Below are 22,946 nucleotides of genomic sequence, written 5' to 3' on the forward strand. Positions count from 1 at the left end.
GGCATCCCAGTCTTAGTCCGTAGCTTGCTTTGTGCACTGGTCCAAATCATTTGGTGAAGGGGGAATTATGATGTGGGGTTTCTTTTCAGGGGTTGGGCTGGGCCCCTTAGTTCCAGTAAAGGAAACTCTTGAAGTGATACTAACATCCTTTTTTATTATTATTACTAAAAATAACAAACACATAATACTTATCTACTCTGTGCAGTGATTTTGCACAGAGCAGCCCAGATCCCCCTCTTCTTGTGTCTCTCGCCGACGCTTCTTGCCCCTCCCCCCTGCGGCACTTGAGCTGAGACGCTGCTCTTTGTGTCCATTCAGACACAGAGCCGTGGCTCGGGAACCAGCCAGCCCCTCTCTCCTCTGATTGGCTCACTGACTTTGATTGAAAAGCAGCAGGAGCCAATGGTGCCCTCTGTGTGTCTCAGCCAATCAGAAGGGAGAGCCCCGGACAGCCGAGTCTCTCCTGCAAAATTGCTGGATTGAGATGGGGCTCAGATAATTATTAAGGCACACAGAAGGCCTTTTTATCTTAATGCATAGAATGCATTAAGACAGGGGTGTCCAAACTTTTTTCAAAGAGGGCCAGATTTGATTAAGTGAACATGCGTGAAGGGCCGACTATTTTGCCTGACATTCTTTGAACCATTAAAATTCTGCCTGAGTGTGTTCGTCTGAGCACTAATACACGGCCCAACAAGAATTCTCTTGCCTTTGTGGCTGTGTGTGGTGAAGAGATGAGCTCGGGCCTGTTATTTGGATCTACTGTATATATTTTATTTGTGGCCCCAACGAATCCCAGAGCGCTGCTTAGGACTAAGGATGAGCTTGGGCGTGTTATTTGGATATACCGTATTTATCAGCGTATAACACTCACAGGCTTACCATTGCCATGTATGCAGCCTCACCATTGCCATGAATGCAGCCTTACAATTGCCATGAATGCAGCCTTACCATTGCAACCAATGCAGCCTTACCATTGCAACCAATGCAGCCGTACATGTGCCATAAATGCAGCCTCACATGTGCCATAAATGCAGCCTCACATGTGCCATAAATGCAGCCTTACCATTGCCATCAGTGCAGCCTGAACGATGCCCATCTGCAGCCTCGGAGGGCAGAGGGAGGGGGCGGGACGAGTGCCAACAGATTAAAAACAGGACAATGCCTTGTTTATCCTGTGGCCTCTTTAATAGACAGAACAGTCGTCCAATGGCATCCCAGCAGACGCTGCTGAGTAAACAGGAGATTCTCTTCATGTAATCTGACGGCGCTCGTCCTGCCCCCTCTCTGTCCCCTCCAAGGCTGCGCCAATAAATACAGTATATATCTTTTGTGGCCCTGGGGGCCACAAACAATATATACATCCAAATCCCCAGGGGGGCCATATTAAATCAACAGGGGGGCCGCATTTGGCCCCCGGGCCTGACTGTGGACATGCCTGCATTAAGATAACTCTTCTGCCTTTACAACCACTTTAAGGTGTCAACATACCAAAAAATTTTGGACAATTTCATGCTCCCAACTTTGTGGGAACAGTTTGGGGATACCCCTTCCTGTTCCAACATGACTGCATACCAGTGCACAAAGCAAGGTCCATAAAGACATGGATGAGTGAATTTGGGGTGGAGGAACTTGACTGTCCTGCACAGAGTCCTGACCTCCACCCTATAGAACACTTTTGGGATTAATTAGAGCGGAGACTGTGAGCCAGACCTTCTCATCCAACATCAGTGCCTGACCTAACAAATTCGCTTCTGGAAAAGAAAACATTCCCATAGACACACTCCTAAACCTTGTGGACAGCCTTCCCAGAAGAGTTGAAGCTGTTATAGCAGCAAAGGGTGGTCCAACTCAATATTGAACCCTACAGACTAAGACTGGGATGTCATTAAAGTTTGTGTGTGTGTTAAGGCAGGTGTCCCAATACTTTTGGTAATATAATGTACTTTATATCAGCGCCATAAAGAAGAAGACTTGAGGAAAATCTGTCAACTTCCTCTTTATTTTATGGGTGTCAGACGTGGCAAAAAGGGAGGGGAAGTCCAACTAAGCCTAAAAAAAAGCCTAAAAAAATAAAACTAATGCAGCCATTGTGGTAAACTGCATTTCTTTTAGAAATACTTAAATTTTATTGTAAAGTAACACTAACAATATTCTGGTAACACTCCCTTTAATTACTTTATAGTTTTCCTATTGTACTAAAGAGCATTTGACTTAAAGTGAACCAGTCATGATTGGGCATATAGAATAATCGCTATTAACGTAGGATGATTCTGCGCTCTTATCTGTGAAATTCAGCTCCCTATTTAGTTTTACTTGATTTTATATTTTCTAGGAATGAGTTTGAGGAGGAAAACAAAGAAAGGTAAGCTATCGGTACTTATATTTGTTGTATTTTAACGTAATGTGTACATTGTAATACAGACGCCTCGTCATTAGATGCAGTCACTGTTTGGGTATTAGGCAGCCATGGATGTTGGACTACAATAGCTGGCAGAGGAGATTCCTCCATCTTTGTAGTCCTCGTGGCTGAACGAGAGAAATCAATTGATTCCCTATCCAGTATCCACATATGGCTAGTCTTGGAGCCGCTGCCATGTTTTGGTTGTTGCCGTGTCGCTGCAGGAGATATTTCCCCTAATTTTCTGACCTGGGGATAATTAGCTAGATTCAGAGAGAGTTAGGCCGGCGTATCAGTAGATACGCCGACGTAACACGGAATCTGCGCCGTCCTAAGTTTAAGTGTATGCTCAATCTGAGATACACTTAAACCTATCTAAGATACGACAGCCTGCGCCGTCGTATCTTAGGGTGCAATATTTAGGCTGGCCGCTAGGTGGCGCTTCCGTTGAGTTCGGCGTAGAATATGTAAATGACTAGATACGCCTATTCACGAACGTACGTGCGCCCGTCGCAGTAAAGATACGCCATTTACGTAAGGCGCTTTCAGGCGTAAAGTTATTCCATCAAATAGCTGGCCTAGTCAATGTTAAGTATGGCCGTACTGGGAAACCAGTATTCAATCAGCCTCTGCAACCAATGTATTCTGATGGGGGGGGGGGCCTGCTGTCCGAATACAATAGTGAAGCATGAGAAATTACGGCATCCACATCACTTGTGTTGATGCAGGGATCTGTGTTTTTTTATTTTTCTCGTTCTACCGACTTGTTGAATGAAAAAAACTCTGGCCCAGATTCAGGTAGCAATTGCGCCTGCGTAACCATAGTTACGCAGCGCAATTGCTGACTTGCGCCGGCGTAATTTGTTCTCCTGATTTAGAGAACTCGTTACGCCGACTGCAGCCTAAAATCTGCGTGGCATAAGGCTCTTATGCCACGCAGATTTTAGGCTGCATTCTTGCGTTGACCGCTAGGGGGCGCTCCAATTGTGGTCAGCGTATAGTATGCAAATTGCATACTAACACCGATTCACAATGTTGCGCGGGCCCTGCGTACGCAAGTTACGTCGGTTGCGTACGGCGTCTTTAGCGTAAGGCTGCCCATGCTAAAAGCAGGGGCAGCCAATGCTAAAGGATACCCGGCGTTCCCGCGTCGCGACGTTCGAATTTTACGTCATTTGCGTAAGTGAATCGTGAATGGCGCTTCCCGACGGAGCATGCGCTGTACGCTCGGCGCGGGAGCGCGCCTAATTTAAATGATTCCCACCCCCGGCGGGATCATTTACATTGCGCGCGCTTACGCCGGGCAATTTTGCCGGCGCGCCTTCGCAATTTACGGAGCTACTGCTCCGTGAATCGAGGGCAGCGCAAATTATTTGCGGCGGTGTAGGGCAAAATCGTTGCCCTGTGCCTCCGCAAATAAAGCGCAAGTCCTACCTGAATCCGGGCCTCTGTGTATACCCAGCTTAACTCTTCCTCATGCTATCCAAAAGCATAAAAATTGTTTTTTTAGCTGGAGTTTCACTTTAAGTCAAGCCTCTAGCCTAAATGAAAGCAATATACAGTAAAACCTCGGATTGCAAGTAACGCGGTTTACAAGTGTTTCGCAATACGAGCTGTTTTTAAAAAAAGACTTGATTTGTGAGCATTCTCTCGCAAGACGAGCAGGATTCAAGCCTCTGGGGTGTGCAATACCACATGTGGCCAGAGGTGGCGCTGGAGACACTCGGAGACTCTTAGCTAGATTCAGAAAGAGTTAGGCCGGCTTATCACTAGAATCTGCGCCGTCCTAAGTTTAAGTGTATTCTCAAACTGAGATACACTTAAACCTAGCTAAGATACAACAGCCTGCGCCGTCGTATCTTAGGGTGCAATATTTAGGCTGGCCGCAAGGTGGCGCTTCCATTGAGGTCGGCGTAGAATATGTAAATCACTAGATACGCCTATTCACAAATGTACGTGCGCCCGTCGCAGTAAAGATACGCCGTTTACGTAAGGCATTTTCAGGCGTAAAGTTATTCCATCAAATAGCTGGACTAGTAATGTTAAGTATGGCCGTCGTTCCCGCGTCGAAATTTGTAAATTTTACGTCGTTTGCGTAAGTCGTCCGTGAATAAGGCTGGACGTAATTTACGTCCACGTCGAAAACCAATACGTCCTTGCGGCGTACTTTGCCGCAATGCACACTGGGATATGTACACGGACGGCGCATGCGCCGTTCGTAAAAAATGTCAATCACGTCAGGTCACCCCCCATTAACATAAAACACGCCCCTTCAGCCTAATTTGAATTAGGCGCGCTTACGCCGGCCACATTTACGCTACGCCGCCGTAAGTTAGGAGGCAAGTACTTTGTAAATACAGTACTTGCCTATCTAACTTAAGGCGGCGTAGCGTAAATACGATACGCTACGCCGCCTTAAAGATGCGGCGGTCTTTATGAATCCAGCTATCTGTCTCCGAGTGTCTCCGGACATATTTCTTAATGGCACCCCAAAGGCAGGTAGCAGGCCCACAATTTATATTGCAACAAAATGCCCAAAAAATGCTTCAAAACTTAGTACACGGAACACAATGCATATTTTGCTCAGTGCCAAAAAAGGTACTTAACCACTTCCCTACCGAGTCATTGTAAAATTACGTCCTTGCATTCCCGGCTGCTAGGGGGTGCACGCCCGCAATCACGGCCATGGATCTGTGTGTGTAAACACACAGATCCATGTCCTGTCAGCGGTAAGGAGACTGATGTGTGTTCCCAGTACAGAGGAACACATATCGATCTCCCCTTGTGAGTTCCCTCCCCCTACAGTTAGAACACACTTAGAGCCCTGGTTCACACTGGGTACGATTTGGAACGATTTGAGATGCGATTTGACATGTCAAATCGCATCTCAAATCGGCGGCAATTGTCGGCAATGGCACTGTCCTAATCAGTGCGACGCAGCATCTGCGATTTCAAAAAGTAGTTCCTGTACTACTTTTTGCGATTTCGGGCCGCGAAATCGCGGTAAAATCGCGCATTTTACCGCGATTTTGAATTCGCAGCAGTGTGAACCTAGGCAGAGGGACATATTTAACCCCTTCAGCGCCCCCTAGTGTTAACCCCTTCCCTGCCAGTCACATTTACACAGTAATCAGTGCAGTTTTATAGCACTAATCGCTGTGTGAATAGTCCCAAAAATGTGTCAAAAGTGTACGACATGTCCGCCGCAATGTCACAGTCACAATAAAAATCGCAGATCGCCGCCATTACTAGTAAAAAATAAAAATGCTATAATTCTATTCCCTATTTTGTAGACGCTAGAACTTTTGCACAAACCGATCAAAAGCACTTATTGCGATTTTTTTTTTTACCAAAAATATGTAGAAGAATAAGTATCGGTCTAAACTGAGGGGAAAAAACGTTTTAAAAAAAAAAATAATTATGATATTTATTAAATCAAAAAGTAAAAGATATTGGGCTAGATTCAGGTAGGGGCGCGCATAGTTACGGCGGCGCAGCGTATCGTATTTACGCTACGCCGGCGCAACTTACAGGAGCAAGTGCAGTATTCACAAAGCACTCGCTCCGTAAGTTGCAGCGGCGTATCGTAAATGGGGCCGGCGTAAGCGCGCGTAATTCAAATGTGGAAGGGGGGCGTGTTTTATGTTAATGTGTGATGACCTGACGTGATTGACGTTTTTTACGAACGGCGCATGCGCCGTCCGTGTACATATCCCAGTGTGCATTGCTCCCAAGTACGCCGCAACGACGTATTGGTTTCGACGTGAACGTAAATTATGTCCCGCCCTATTCACGAACGACTTACGCAAACGACGTAAAAAATTCAAATTTCCAAGCGGGAACGACGTCCATACTTAACATTGGCTGCGCCACCTAATAGCAGGAGCAACGTTACGCCGAAAAAGCCTTATTCAAACGACTTAAAAAACTACCGCCGGGCGCACGTACGTTTGTGAATCGGCGTAACTAGGTAATTTGCATGCTCTACGCCGAAAACTACGGAAGCGCCACCTAGCGGCCAGCGTGAGAATGCACCCTAAGATACGACGGCGTAAGAGAATTACGCCAGTCGGATCTTAGGCTAATGTCGGCGTATCTAGCTTTCTGAATACAGAAAGTAGATGCGCCGGCGCAGCTTTGAATTTACGCGGCGTATCTATGGATACGCCGGCGTAATTCTTTGCTGAATCTGGCCCATTGTGTTTTTTTCAAAATTGTCGCTCTTCTTTTGTTTATAGCGCAAAAAATAAAAATCGCAGAGGTGATCAAATACCACCAAAAGAAAGCTCTATTTGTGGGGAAAAAAGGGCGTCAATTTTGTTTGGGAGCCACGTCGCACGACCGCGCAATTGTCATTCAAAGTGCAACAGCACTGAAGACTAAAAATTGGTCTGGGCAGAAAGGGGGTGAAAATGCCCGGTATGGAAGTGGTTACAGAGGTTTTCCCAGCCTGGGAAAAGTTTTTAAAAGTCAGAAGCTACAAATACTAGCTGCTGACTTTTAATATATGGACACTTACCTGTCCAGGGAGCCTGCGATGTCAGTACCCCAGCCAATCTTCGAATCGGCTGTCGGTTCTGCCGCCATCATGTCCACTAAGGGAAAGCAGCAGCAAAGCCTTTGAGCTTTATTGACGGTTCCCTACTGTGCATGCACGAAGCACGCTGTGCTTTCTAATTGGCCTGGCAGCGGAGGAAGGGGGGCCGAACTTCCCGAGGGATGGCACCATGGCTTACCTGTAGGTAAAAATGACCATGTGGGCAATACAACCGCTTTACGTCACCATGATATCTTCTGTGAAATGTCAGGTTATCTGCATTTGAGTTTAGGTTTGTTTTATGACCCGTATTCCTTTCTCTTTTCATATATCGGTAATAGAGTTACCATGAACGTCTATGATAATGTTATACTTGACGACGAAGAAACAGCCACTGACAAGAAAATAGTAACGGAGGAAATGAAGAAGGCTAAGTGGGACAATGAAAAAGAGGAACAGAAAATCACCGCTATGTGATGCCGCAGCCAAGTCCAATAAATGAAAGCATCTTATTTGCTGGTGTGTCATATAAAATGTTCTTGTAGGGACAGAACTAATAAACGTTCTCCCTCTTGTCTGTTTCAGGCTGTGTTTAGCATTAGAACTGCAATCAGATCCATTTTCCGCATTTAGCTTCTCAATTTCACCATATTGCTTTCACCCATAACACAGTCTATCATGAATTTACGCAGTCCTTTGCCTCTAAATTGCTCAAAACAAGTTCAATTCAATAAATATCAAAACTGACAAATCAAATAACTTTTAACAAAGAGTATATACATGTATTTTATTTTTAAGTGTAAGTGAACTCTAAGGGCCAGATTCACGTAGAGCAGGCGCATCGTAACGTAACCGGTTTACGTTACACCGCCGCAATTTTTCCAATTTAGTGCCCGATCCACAAAGCACTTACCTGGAAATTTGCGGCGGTATATCGTAAACAGGTCCGGCGCAAGGCGGCCCAATTCAAATGGGGCGGGTACCATTTAAATTAGGCGCGCTCCCGCGCCGGACGTACTGCACATGCTCCCATCGCAAATTTCCCAACGTGCTTTGCGCGAAATTACGACGCACCGACGTTTTGTGAATCGCGACGTGAAAAAAGACTTACGCCGGGAAAAATAAAAGATTTAAAAAAAATTCAAAAGCGACGCGGGAAAGACAGGCATACTTTAACATGGTGGAGTACTTTTACACCATGTTAAAGGTGCCCTATCTTTGCGACGGAAATCTAACACTTGCGACGCCGTAACAACGGGAAAAATCTTCGTGGATCGCCGTAACTCCTAATTTGCATACCCGACGCTGGTTTACGACGCAAACTCCCCCCAGCGGCGGCCGCGGTACTGCATCCTAAGATCCGACAGTGTAAAACAATTACACCTGTCGGATCTTCTGGCTATCTATGCGTAACTGATTCTATGAATCAGTCGCATAGATAGAAACAGAGATACGACGGCGTATCAGGAGATACGCCGTCGTATCTCTTTTGTGAATCTGGCCCTAAATGTCTTATTTTTTTTAAGTCTTTATAGAGTACAGAAGGGTAAGAACCTCTTTTAAACTTTTATTGCTGTCTATGTCTCCATTGGTGAGATTTTTTCTCATTTCTTTTATGCCTCTAGAGCAGGAAGTGAAGGCTCCGCAGTAAAATATAACCAAAGGGGTTTTAACCACTTCCCGCCCGGCGCATAGTCAAATGACGGCCGCAGGAACCTTTATTTCTTCCAGGCAGCCATCATATGATGTCCAGGGATTCCCTGCAGTGTGGCCAGCAAGTATTTTCACTTGGTGTACTGTGACCTCTGCACAGTGTGCACCTAAAGCTACGTGAATACAATTGCTGTTGTTCTCATATTAATACCACAGGCAGTGACTGATCAGCAAGTATTTTCACTTGGTGTACTGTGTCCTCTGTACAGTGTGAACCTAAAGCTACGTGAATACATTTGCTGGTGTTCTCATATTAATACCACAGGCAGTGATCAGCAAGTATTTTCACTTGGTGTACTGTGTCCTTTGCACAGTGTGCACCTAAAGCCACATGAATACAATTGCTGCTGTTGTCGTATTAATATCACAGGCAGTGACTGATCAGCAAGTATTTTCACTTGGTGTACTGTGTCCACATGCCCAGCAGTTGAATGCTAGCTTAGGTAAATTGCTAGCACTTCAACTGTTGCCTTTTCAGTTGGTAGATTCTGCCCCCTTCCGTGAGTTTGTGGAATGTGCGGTACCTCAGTGGCAGGTTCCCAAACACTACTTTTTCTCACGGAAGGCGATTCCGGCTCTCTACCGGCATGTGGAAGGCAATGTCCATGCCTCGCTGGACAGGGCGGTCAGTGGTCAGGTGCATATTACCACTGACTCATGGTCTAGAAGGCATGGACAGGGACGTTACTTATCTTTCACGGCGCATTGGGTGACTCTGCTGGCAGCTGGGAAGGATGCAGGACAAGGTACAGTAGTGTTGGAGGTTGTTCCGCCACCACGCCTCCAAAATGCTACTACTGGTGATTGTGACACACCTCTCTCCTCCACCCCCTCCTCTTCTTCTTCTTCCTCTGTGGCCTCTTCCTGTGCTGATGTGTCCTCGGAACCAGCGGTGCTCCATAGGCGTGCAAGGGGCTTCGCAGGTATGGAGGCAAAGAGATGCCAAGCGGTGCTCTCGCTGGTGTGCTTGGGGGACAGGGGCCACACTGGGGCAGAGGTTCTGTCAGCTCTGCAGGGGCAGGCTCAGAGGTGGTTGATGCCACGCCAGCTTAAGCCAGGAATGGTGGTTTGCGACAATGGCATCAACCTCCTCTCCGACCTGCAACAGGGACAACTGACCCATGTGCCCCGTTTTGCTCATGTCCTTAACTTGGTGGTGCAGTGGTTCTTGGGCAGGTACCTGGGCTTAGAGGATGTCCTGAAGCAGGCCAGGAAAGTCTGTGTGCATTTCCGACGGTCATATAATGCCAGTGCTCGACTGGCAGATCTCCAAAAGGAATACAACCTGCCCAAGAACCGCCTAATCTGTGACATGCCCACCAGGTGGAACTCTACGTTGGCCATGCTGCAGCAGCTGAACACGCAGCAGAGGGCCATCAATGAGTATCTGTGCCAATATGGCACCAGAACTGGGTCAGGGGAGCTTGGTTTTTTCCCCACGCCAGTGGGCCATGATCATGTTTCTTATTGAGTACAGCCATGGCTGGGCCAGGGGCTAAGGTGCTACCATAGGCGTACGCAGCCTATTGCATTAGGGTGTGCACCCCAAAGCTCAAATACACACTACCGATCACTTACCATGTTCATTCAGAAAGGGAAGGGGCTGATAAATACATATTTACTGTCCCCTTCCCTTACTCATCCTAAAACATCTCCGCAGCAACAGCCGGCAGGAGAGGAGGGAAGCCGGGGGGGGGGGGGGGACTGCAGAGGGAAGGAGTGGGGTGCCAGGGCGGTAGGGGGAAATCTGTGCTGCACAGAATGATTAGGGTGTGCCTGGGCACACCCTGTGCGCACGACTATGGGTGCTACCAATGAGGGTGGAAAGCATATGCAAAATTTCAGTCCAAAATGATTGGACAAGTGGGCAGCTTCACCAAATATGGAGATGTGTGCCATTGTCTGAGCAGCCTCAGAAACAAGCAGGAGAGTAGGACTTATTTGGCAATCCGGGAAGGGACAAGATACTAGCGCATTAATAGTTTATACCGGATTTTCCGCTCCATAAGACGCACCTAGGTTTTAGAGGAGGAAAACAAGAAAAAATATATATTCTGAAACCAAATGGTGTACCAAAATATCAACCAGTGCCCATGAAATGCAGCCTGACCTGTGCCAAATAAATGCAGCCTTACCAGTCCCATAAAACCACTTCTCTTCTAATTTCAACGAATGGCCGTGTGTCTTTTTAACCACTTGCCGCCCGCCAATGACAGATTGACGGCAGCAAAGTGGTTGTCTAATCCTGACTGGACGTCATATGACGTCCTCAGGATATTGAGCCGCTGCGCGCCCCCGGGGGCGCGCATCGCCGCGATCGTTGTTGCGGGGTGTCAGTCTGACACCCCGCAACACCGATCTAGGTAAAGTGTCTCTCATGGAGACACTTTACCACGTGATCAGCCGTGTCCAATCACGGCTGATCACGATGTAAACAGGAAGAGCCGTTGATGGCTCTTCCTCACTCGCGTCTGACAGACGCGAGTAGAAGAGAGCCGATCGGCGGCTCTCTTGACAGGGGGGGTTCGCGCTGATTGTTTATCAGCGCAGCCCCCCCTCGGATCGCCACACTGGACCACCAGGGAATTAAATAAAAAAAATTGTAAAAAAAAAGATGCCAATCAGTGCCCACAAATGGGCACTGATTGGCAACATGGATCCATCAGTGCCACCCCTCAGTGTCCATCAGTGCCACCCCACAGTGTCCATCAGTGCCAATCCGTGCCCAGTGCTCACCTATCAGTGCCCATCTGTGCCACCCATAAGTACCCATCAGTGCCACCCATATGTGCCGCCCATGAGTGCCCATATGTTCCGCCTATGAGTGCCCAGTGCCGCCTATGAGTGCCCTTCAGTGCCGCCTATGAGTGCCCATCAGTGCCGCCCATGAGTGCCCATCAGTGCCGCCTATGAGTGCCCATCAGTGCCGCATACCAGCGCCGCCTATCAGTGCCACCTCATCGGTGCCCATCAGTACTACCTTATCGGTGCCCATCAGTGCCACCTCATCGGTGCCCATCAGTGCCGCCATATCAGTGCCCGTAATTGAAAGAGAAAACTTACTTATTTACAAAAAAATTAACAGAAAAAAATAAAAACTTTATTTTTTTTCAAAATGTTCAGTCTTTTTAGTTGTTGCGCAAAAAAAAAAAAAAATCGCAGAGGTGATCAAATACCACCAAAAGAAAGCTCTATTTGTGGGGAAAAAAGGACGCCAATTTTGTTTGGGTACAGTGTAGCATGACCGCGCAATTGTCATTCAAAGTGCGACAGTGCTGAAAGCTGAAAATTGGCTTGGGCGGGAAGGTGCGTAAGTGCCTGGTATGCAGGGCCGGCCTTAGGCCTTTAGGCGCCCTGTGCGAGAAAGCTTTACAGCGCCCCCTAGTGACCACGCCCCTCAGTAACCACGCCCATTGGTAACCACACCCCTCGGTAACCACACCTATTTCTCCAATACCGGCTCCATTTAAAGCCTTCCATTCCGTTAAGTTCCCAACAAAAAGATTACAAGCTATGATAAAAAATACAACTTTTATTCACACGCTATAATAACGCCACTTATAAAGTAAATCACAAGGTATAATAACGCCACATATACTGTATATCACACGGTATAATAACGCCACATATAAAGTAAATCACACGCTATAATAACGCCACTTATAAAGTAAATCACACGCTATAATAACGTCACATATAAAGTAAATCACATGGTAGAATACCACTACCTGTAAATTTACTATCAAATATCAAACATAATTACAATAAAGTATTTTTTAACTTTTGCATTTACAGTTCCTTTAAGAAACACCCTATTTAAAAAAGAAAATACAAAACAGACATTAAGCAGTACACTGCACTTATAAAAAAATAATTTACTTACAGAAAAAAGTTTTTACATCTGCTGCCTGCTTCTGTGGATTTTTGCCCTCCTTTGTCTTTTCAGTGCGCATGGCATATGAGCTCCTCATAGCAAGGCAAGGACAGCCGCCATGCCGTCTTTCCGGCAGAATCTGCCTGTGGCCTGCCAGGTGTACCTAGAGCATTTGGCACCCGGGGCGGATTCTATATCTGCCCCCCCCCATAAAATTTAAAAACACCCCACTGTGCCCCCTGCATCCTTCAATATCTCTGTCACTACTGTGTACCCCCTCTCCACAACTGCACCAATGGACCTCTCTACATTACACAGCACCTTGCACCTCTGGACCCCTTTACATTACACAGCACCCTGCACCTCTGGACCCCTTTACATTACACAGCCCCCTGCACCTCTGGACCCCTTTACATTACACAGCACCTCTGGGCCCCTTTACACTACACAGCACCCTGCAGCTCTGGACCCCTTTACATTACACAGCACCCTGCACCTCTGGACCCCTTTACATTACACAGCCCCCTGCACCTCTGGACCCCTTTACATTACACATGTTACGGAACCATGAACCAGACGTACAACAAGAGATAAGTGAAAATAAGAAGGCTTTATTGAAAATCAAGCTGTAAAGCAAAAGTCCAAACGCATGGTGAAACCGAAGCAGAGTCTTGCGAAGCCAGATGTCAGGAACCAGAAGGGTAGTCAGACGAAGCCAGGATCAGGAACCAGCAGGGAAGTCAGACGAAGCCAGGATCAGGGAGCAGCAGCAGTCTTAGAAGCATGTGAACACAGGAGGACCAAGCAAGGAACTGAAGCCACAGAACTCCTATATATATGAGCCAGGCATCCAGCTCCTCCCAGTGGGAAGGAGGAGCCGCAGGGTGGGAGGCTACAAGAGTCCCAGAAACCAAGATGGCCGCCAGCACATGTCAAACGAAGGAGACAGGAGAGAGGTAAGACCATGACAGTACCTCCCCCTCAAGGGCCCCTCCTCCGCGGTGCAAAAAACGGTTTCTGAGGAAAACGTGCGTGGAAGGCTCGGAGCAAGGCAGGAGCATGGACATCTGCGGAGGGAACCCAGGAACGCTCCTCTGGACCATAACCACGCCAGTGGACCAAAAACTGCACCCGACCGCGGACCAGGCGTGAGTCCAGGATATTGCTCACCTCATACTCCTCATGATTGCCCACTTGGACCGGACGAGGCCGAGGAACCGAGGAAGTGAAGCGATTGCACACCAGTGGCTTCAACAGGGAGACATGAAACACGTTGGAGATCCGCATGCCAGGAGGAACCGCAAGGGCATAGGCTACCGGGTTTACCCTGCGAAGCACTCGGAAGGGACCAACAAAGCGAGGAGCCAGCTTGGGAGTGGGCACTCGAAGGTTGAGGTTGCGGGTGGACAACCATACACGATCTCCGACCTGGTAGGAAGGAGCAGGCGCTCGTCTGCGATCAGCCTGGAGTTTCTGGCGCTGCGCAGAGACCTCAAGGGACTTCTGGATCTGTACCCAAGAGGCGCTTAGGACGGAAAGGTGATCCTCCACAGCCGGAATATCCTGGGGGGAGAATGCCTCCGGTAACACAGCAGGTTGGAACCCATAATTGGCCATGAAGGGAGACCTCCCAGAGGAAGAGTTCACCGCCGTGTTCCTGGCAAACTCAGCCCAAGGCAGGAGGTCAACCCAATTGTCTTGGTGATCGGAGACATAGCAACGAAGGAATTGCTCCAAGGCCTGATTGGATCGTTCTGCGGCCCCATTGGACTGAGGGTGGTAGGCCGAGGAGAAGGAGAGATGAATCCCCAACTGGGAGCAAAAGGCGCGCCAGAACCTGGACACAAACTGACTCCCCCGATCCGACACTATCTCCTTGGGCAAACCGTGCAACCGGAAGACCTCCCAGGCAAAAATCGTGGCCAACTCTTGTGCAGAGGGTAACTTCCTGAGAGGAACACAGTGGCACATTTTGGAAAACCGATCCACAATCATGAGAATGACCGTATGGCCTCGGGATGCAGGGAGGTCCACAATGAAATCCATCCCCAGGTGTGACCATGGGCGCTCCCCGGTGGCTATGGGTTGCAGCAGGCCCAACGGAAGGTGCCGAGGGGACTTACTTTGGGCACAAACGGAGCATGCCGCTACATATGCGGCGATGTCGGAACGTAGGGAAGGCCACCAGAACAGACGTGAAACAGCCCAGGACAGCTGATTCTTACCAGGATGCCCCGCGGTCTTGGAGTTATGGTAGGTTCGCAACAACCGAGTGCGCAACTCCTCAGGCACAAAACATCTGCCGTTGGGTCTCCCAGGGGGAGCACCAGATTGAGCCGCCAAAATCTGCTCACCAAGGGGAGAGGTCAGGCTGGTGCGAATGGCGGCCAGGATCTGATTCGGAGGTATGACCGAAGTTGGTATAGATTCCTCCCTGGACAGCTCGGAGTACTGCCGTGATAAGGCATCTGCCCTGATGTTCTTGGAACCGGGTAGGTAGGAGACCACGTAATTAAAACGTGACAAGAACAGAGCCCATCTGGCCTGACGTGGTGTCAATCTCTTGGCCTCAGAAAGGTAGGTCAGATTCTTGTGGTCCGTCAGGATGAGAACCGGAACCACCGAGCCCTCGAGCAAGTGCCTCCACTCTTTGAGAGCCTGCACTATGGCCAATAACTCCCTGTCACCAATCTGATAGTTGCACTCCGCGGGTGACAGTTTCCGGGAGTAAAACCCACAAGGAAGCAGCGGACCCTCTGGTGTTCTACGCTGAGACAGAAGGGCGCCTACTCCCGTCTCAGATGCGTCCACCTCGAGGACAAAGGGCAACCCAGGATTGGGATGAGACAGAATCGGGGCCGACACAAAGGCGGATTTTAGGGCCTCAAAAGCCCGGATGGCCTCGAGCGGCCAGACCTGGGAATTACTGCCCTTCCTGGTCAGATCCGTGAGAGGCTTGGCCAGCGTGGAGAAGTCCCTGATGAACTTCCGATAATAATTGGCGAAGCCCAAAAAGCGCTGCAGGGAACGAAGACCACTGGGCTGGGGCCACTGTAAGACAGCCGAAACCTTCTCAGGGTCCATGGAGAACCCCTCAGCGGAAATGATGTAACCTAAGAAGGTTACCTGGGACCGGTGAAATTCGCATTTCTCAAGCTTACCGAACAGCTTGTTCTCTCGTAACCGTTGCAACACTCGCTTGACATCCAGAATGTGGGCCTCCATGGATTCAGAATATACCAAGATGTCATCCAAATAGACCACCACACACTTCTGCAACAGGTCACGGAAAACATCGTTGATGAATTCCTGAAAGACTGCGGGCGCATTGCACAACCCAAAGGGCATAACCAAGGATTCATAATGACCGGTCCTGGTGTTAAACGCGGTCTTCCACTCATCGCCCGCCTTGATCCTTACCAGGTTATATGCCGCCCTCAAGTCGAGTTTGGTAAAGACCGTGGCCCCCTTAAGGCGATCGAACAGCTCAGAAATTAAGGGTATCGGATAAGCGTTCTTGATCGTGATGCGATTAAGGCCCCTGTAATCGATGCAAGGCCTCAACTCACCGCCCTTCTTTTTCACAAAGAAAAATCCAGCCCCTGCCGGGGACGAGGATTTGCGAATGTGACCACGGGACAGCGCCTCCCTCACGTACTCCTCCATGGCCTCATTCTCCGCAACCGACAGTGGATAGACCCTGCCGCGAGGAGGAACGGCACCAGGTTGTAAATCTATGGCACAATCGTATGGGCGGTGCGGAGGTAGGGCAACTGCGCGCACCTTATCGAATACATCCCGGTACTCCTCGTATTCAGGAGGCAACAGAGAGTCCGAGGAAGTACACAGCAACTTGACAGGCCCATGGATGCAACTAGCCCCACACTGTGGTGACCATGAGAGGATTTCGGCCGATCTCCAGTCAAAAGTCGGATTATGCTTCTGGAGCCAGGGGTACCCCAAGACCACCGAGTAGTGTGGAGACGAAATAACCTGGAAGCAGACCGACTCACTGTGAACGGCACCAATGGCTATCCCCACTGGAAGGGTCTCATGAGTCACGTGTGATGGCTGGAGGGGTCTGCCGTCTATCGCCTCTAGAGCCAGCGGGGAACCTCGAGCCTGCAGAGGAATGGCATTGGCGGCAGCGAACTCACTATCAATGAAAAAACCACCAGCACCAGAGTCCACCAACGCCTGGGTCGTCACCGAGCCCCCGACCCAGGAGAGGACAACAGTGATCAGTGGTTTATCAACACGGGAAACCGGGGACGAGGAGACTCCACCCAAGATCTGCCCCCGACAGGATCTCAGGTGCGAGCGTTTCCCGGACGGTTCGGACATGCCAACCGAAAATGCCCACCGAGACCACAGTACATGCATCGGCCCTCGCGTCTCCGGAGTACCCTCTCCCCCTCGGACAGGCGAGCAAACCCCAGCTGCATGGGTTCACCCCCAGACAAGTCAACCCCAGGAGGCGTGGGAGGAGAGGGAGGCACGGGTGGGACAGCAAACGTAGACGCCAAACTGTTAGGAGGCCTCCGCAGGCTCTCCTTAAAGGAAGGTCTCTCCCTGAGTCTGGTGTCAATCAAAATCAGGAAAGAAATAAGAGCCTCGAGCTCCACTGGTAGGTCCTTAGCTGCAACCTCATCCTTCAAGACATCCGAGAGACCATGAGAGAAAGCAGCGACCAGAGCCTCATTATTCCAGCCCACCTCTGCTGCCAGGGTACGAAACTCAATGGCGTATTCGGCTACGGATCGTGAACCCTGTCTGACGGACATAAGGAGCTTCGCAGCAGAGGCGGCGCGAGCCGGCACATCGAATACCTTCCGAAGAGAAGCAACAAAACCGGAAAACTTGGCAACCACCGGATTGTTGTTCTCCCATAAAGGGCTGGCCCAGGCCAAGGCCTTGTCCGAGAGCAGCGAGATCAAGAAGCCCACCTTTGATCTCTCAGTGGGAAAGGCATGTGGCAGCAACTCGAAATAAATGCCCACTTGGTTAAGGAAACCTCGGCACTGAGTTGGCTCTCCCCCAAATAGCTGTGGAAGGGGGGCAGAACCGGTCATACCCGAAACACTGCAGGCGCAACAACAGGTGTCGGGGTAGACTCTGGCGCAACAACCGGAGCGGCAGTAGGAGCGGGACCAGGAGCGACAACCGACCCATCGGCAACGGGAGCGAAATGAGCTGTGCGTTCAAGCAGGGTTTGCAACACCACAGCGAACTGACCCAACAGGGACTCCAGCTGATCAAGTCTGGCAACCAGCGTGGGTAGCGAGGATGGCCCTGTACCGTCAAAATTCATGGCTTGGTCCTAATGTTACGGAACCATGAACCAGACGTACAACAAGAGATAAGTGAAAATAAGAAGGCTTTATTGAAAATCAAGCTGTAAAGCAAAAGTCCAAACGCATGGTGAAACCGAAGCAGAGTCTTGCGAAGCCAGATGTCAGGAACCAGAAGGGTAGTCAGACGAAGCCAGGATCAGGAACCAGCAGGGAAGTCAGACGAAGCCAGGATCAGGGAGCAGCAGCAGTCTTAGAAGCATGTGAACACAGGAGGACCAAGCAAGGAACTGAAGCCACAGAACTCCTATATATATGAGCCAGGCATCCAGCTCCTCCCAGTGGGAAGGAGGAGCCGCAGGGTGGGAGGCTACAAGAGTCCCAGAAACCAAGATGGCCGCCAGCACATGTCAAACGAAGGAGACAGGAGAGAGGTAAGACCATGACAACACAGCACCTCTGGGCCCCTTTACATTACACAGCACCCTGCACCTGTGGGCCCCTTTACATTACACAGCACCCTGCACCTCTGGGCCCCTTTACATTACACAACACCATGCACCTCTGGACCCCTTTACATTACACAGCCCCTGCACCTCTGGACCCCTTTACATTACACAGCACTTCTGGGCCCCTTTACATTACACAACACCCTGCACCTCTGGACCCCTTTACATTACACAGCACCCTGCACCTCTGGACCCCTTTACATTACACAGCACCCTGCACATCTGGGCCCCTTTACATTACACAGCACCCTGCACCTCTGGACCCCATTACATTACACAGCACCCTGCACCAATGGACCCCTTTATATTACACAGCACCCTGAACCTCTGGGCCCCTTTACATTACACAGCACCCTGCACCTCTGGGTCCCTTTACATTACACAGCACCCTGCACCAATGGACCCCTTTATATTAGACAGCACCCTGCTCCTCTGGGCCCCTTTACATTACACAGCACCCTGCACCTCTGGACCCCATTACATTACACAGCACCTCTGGGCCCCTTTACATTACACAGCACCCTGCACCTGTGGGCCTCTTTACATTACACAGCACCCTGCACCTCTGGGCCCCTTTACATTACACAACACCATGCACCTCTGGACCCCTTTACATTACACAGCCCCTGCACCTCTGGACCCCTTTACATTACACAGCACTTCTGGGCCCCTTTACATTACACAGCACCCTGCACCTCTGGACCCCTTTACATTACACAGCACCCTGCACCTCTGGACCCCTTTACATTACACAGCACCCTGCACATCTGGGCCCCTTTACATTACACAGCACCCTGCACCTCTGGACCCCATTACATTACACAGCACCCTGCACCAATGGACCCCTTTATATTACACAGCACCCTGAACCTCTGGTCCCCTTTACATTACACAGCACCCTGCACCTCTGGGACCCTTTACATTACACAGCACCCTGCACCTCTGGGTCCCTTTACATTACACAGCACCCTGCACCAATGGACCCCTTTACACTACACAGCACCTTGCACCTCTGGGCCCCTTTACACTACACAGCACCTTGCACCTCTGGGCCCTGTTACACCACACCTTGCACCTCTGGGCCCCTTTACATTACACAGCACCCTGCACCCCTGGGCCCCTTTACATTACACAGCACCCTGCACCCCTGGGCCCCTTTACATTACACAGCACTCTGCACCTCTGGACCCCTTTACACTACACAGCACCTTGCACCTCTGGGCCCCTTTACATTATACAGCACCCTGCACCTCTGGACCCCATTACATTACACAGCCCCCTGCACCTCTGGACTCCTTTACATTACACAGCACCCTGCACCTCTGGGCCCCTTTACATTACACAGCACCTTTGGGACCCATTACATTACACAGCCCCCTGCACCTCTGGACCCCATTACATTACACAGCACCTTTGGGACCCATTACATTACAAAGCCCCCTGCACTTCTGGACCCCTTTACATTACATAGCACCTCTGGATGGACCCCTTTACATTACACGGCACCTTGTACCACTGGGCCCCTTACATTACAGAGCACCCCACAGCTCTGGACCCCTTTACATTACACAGCACTCTGCACCTCTGGACCCCTTTACACTACACAGCACCTTGCACTACTGGGCCCCTTACATTACACAGCACCCTGCACCGCTGGGCCCCTTTACATTACACAGCACCCTGCACCTCGTTACATTACACAGCACCCTGCACCTCTGGACCCCTTTACACTACACAACACCTTGCACCACTGGGTCCCTTACATTACATAGCACCCTGCACCTCTGGGCCCCTTACATTACACAGCACCCCACAGCTCTGGACCCCTTTACATTACACAGCACCCTGCACCACTGGACCCCTTTACATTACACAGCACCCTGCACCACTGGACCCCTTTACATTACACAGCACCCTGCACACCTTTACATTACACAGCCCCGGACACCTATATGTAACACAGACACCCCCTAACAGTTCTGGACCCCCTGCATGTTACGCAGACCCCCGTACAGTGCATACCCCTCCCCCTAAAATACAGATCTCTCCTTACAATACAGAACCCCCCCCCTACAATAGACCACCCCTATAGTGCAGACCCACCAACAGTAAAGAACCCCCCCACAATACAGAACATGCCCCTACAATAGACCACTCCTACAGTGCAGACCCCCCTACAATAAAGAACCCCCCCACAATACAGAAAACACCCCCCCCCCTAGAATACAGATCAACCCCTACAGTGCAGACCCCCCGACAATAAAGAACCCCCCACACACACACAATCCAGAAAACACCCCCCCCCCCCCACAATACAGATCAAACCCTACAGTGCAGACCCCCCAACAATAAAGAACCCCCCCCCCCCCCCACACACAATACAGAAAACACCCCCCCCCCACAATACAGATCAACCCCTACAGTGCAGCAGACCCCCCAACAATAAAGAACCCCCCCCACACACAATACAGAAAACAACCCCCCCCCCCCCACAATACAGATCAAACCCTACAGTGCAGACCGACCCCCCTACAATAAAGAACCCCCCCCTAAAATACAGACCACCCCCCCCCCTTTAGCCCTGTAAAGCAAGCAGGCTCAGATAACCTGCTTGCCGCGTGCTGCACACAGTACAGACAAGGGGGAGGCTGCTTCACTGCTCGGCTGCGTGACTAAGACAGTCACAGGCAGCCGAGACTCAGACCCGCGGAGCTGCCTAAGGAGAAGGGGGATCACTGCGGCCAGGTCCCGGGTGTGCCGACGGCTCGCTGGGATGCGGCTTGCACGGCACCCCCCCTGCAAAGCCAGGCACCCGGCACCACGCCATGCCACCCGAAAAAGGTCCTCTTCAGTCGCGGGGGGGGGGGGGGGGGGCGCCGGCCTGACAACCCCAGTGTGCGGCACGCCCCCCGCCCACTACTTAATACGCGGGCGAATTAAAAAATCTGTACGGTCGCCAGGCGCCCATGTTGCTATGGCGCCCTGAGCGATCGCACTGTCCGCACACCGCAAAGGCCGGCCCTGCTGGTATGGAAGTGGTTAAACTCCCTTTCACAGAAAAGTTTTTCCCCTATGCTAGGGTCACCAGTTAGGTATTTGTACATTGATATCATATCCACTCTCAAGCATCTCTTCTCCAGAGAGAATGGGCCAGATTCACAAAGGTTAGCGGATCTTTAGATCCGTGTAACCTATGTGTTTTAAGATCCGCCCTCGCAACACAACACACTTTCCTCCAAACTTGCGACGGCGGATCCTAACTCCCCCGGCGGAATTCTAATTCCGCGGCTGGGGGAGTGTACTATTTAAATCAGGCGCACTCCCGCGCCGATTTAAATACGCATGCGCCGTCCGGGGAATTTCCCGGCGTGCATTGCTCCCACTGACGTCAATAGGACGTCAGTGGTTGCGACGTGAGCGGGACTTGCGACGCGCGTGTTCGTGAATCGGCGTACGCAAACGACGTAGGAAATTTCAAAATCGACGCGGGAACGACGGCCATACTTAACAATACTTACCCCTGCTTTTAGCAGGGGTAAGTATACGACGGGTACCGCGCTACGGAAACGACGTAAGAACACAGCGTCGGGTCTGCGTACGTTCGTGAATTTCGCGTATCTCGCTGATTTACATATTATTCAGTGTAAATCAGCGGGAACGCCCCCGGCGCCATTTTTAAATCCAAAAAAAGAACCGACAGTGTTAGGCTGGGTTCACACTACGGTTTTCCCGTCCGTCAGCCGCATACGATTTCAGTATTGAAAACGTACGGGCACGGACGGGAAAACGTATAGATAGAGAATGCATTGCAAATCGTATGCACTCAGATGCATCCGGGTGCGTACGATTTGCTGGCAAAACGTTTTTTAAACGTTCGCAAAACCGTGTTCAACCACGGTTTTGCGGTCGTTTTTAAAACAGTATGGCAACCGCATACGTTTTCCTTTAACATTAATGTCAATGGAAAACGCACATATGTGCGGTTCCATACGTTCCCGTCCGTTTCAGCCGCATACGGTTTTACATATAAATCGTATGCGGCTGACGGACGGGAAAACCGTAGTGTGAACCCAGCCTAACACAGTGTGACACTGTCGGATCTCAGCCCTATCTATGCGTATCTGATTCTATGAATCAGGTGCATAGATAGGACCAGTAAAAATCAGAGATACGATGGTGTATCTGAGATACTCCATCGTATCTCTTCTGTGAATCTGGTCCAATGGGCCAGATTCACGTAGCGCAGCGGATCTAATAGATCCGCTCGTTCTACGTGAATTAAGATCCGCTCCCGCAAGTTTAGGAGGCAAGTGGCTAATTCACAAACCACTTACCTCCAAACTTGCGACGGCGGATCCTAAATCCCCCAGCGGAATTCAAATTCCGCGGCTAGGGGAGTGTCATATTTAAATCAGGCGCGCTCCCGCGCCGATTTAAATACGCATGCGTCGTCCGGGGAATTTCCCGGCGTGCATTGCTCCCACTGACGTCAATAGGACGTCAGTGGTTGCGACGGGAGCTAGACTTGCGACGCGCGTGTTCGTGAATCGGCGTACGCAAACGACGTAGGAAATTTCAAACTCGACGCGGGAACGACGGCTATACTTAACAATACTTACCC

General features: G+C 50.2%; 1 protein-coding gene across 1 annotated transcript in view; it reads left to right on the forward strand.

Annotated features, from left to right (window-relative positions):
• The window catches only part of SMIM24 (small integral membrane protein 24), a 29,832-nt gene extending 22,134 nt beyond the window's left edge, over positions 1-7,698 (forward strand). The window contains exons 3-4 of the mRNA XM_040335171.1: positions 2,336-2,365; positions 7,280-7,698. Of these exons, the coding sequence (XP_040191105.1) occupies positions 2,336-2,365; positions 7,280-7,415 (166 nt within the window). The 3' untranslated portion in view covers positions 7,416-7,698. The remainder of the gene's footprint in view (positions 1-2,335; positions 2,366-7,279) is intronic.
• Positions 7,699-22,946: the final 15,248 nt, after the last annotated feature.

This window comes from Rana temporaria, chromosome 1 (assembly GCF_905171775.1).
Source record: "Rana temporaria chromosome 1, aRanTem1.1, whole genome shotgun sequence".
Lineage (NCBI taxonomy): Eukaryota > Metazoa > Chordata > Amphibia > Anura > Ranidae > Rana > Rana temporaria.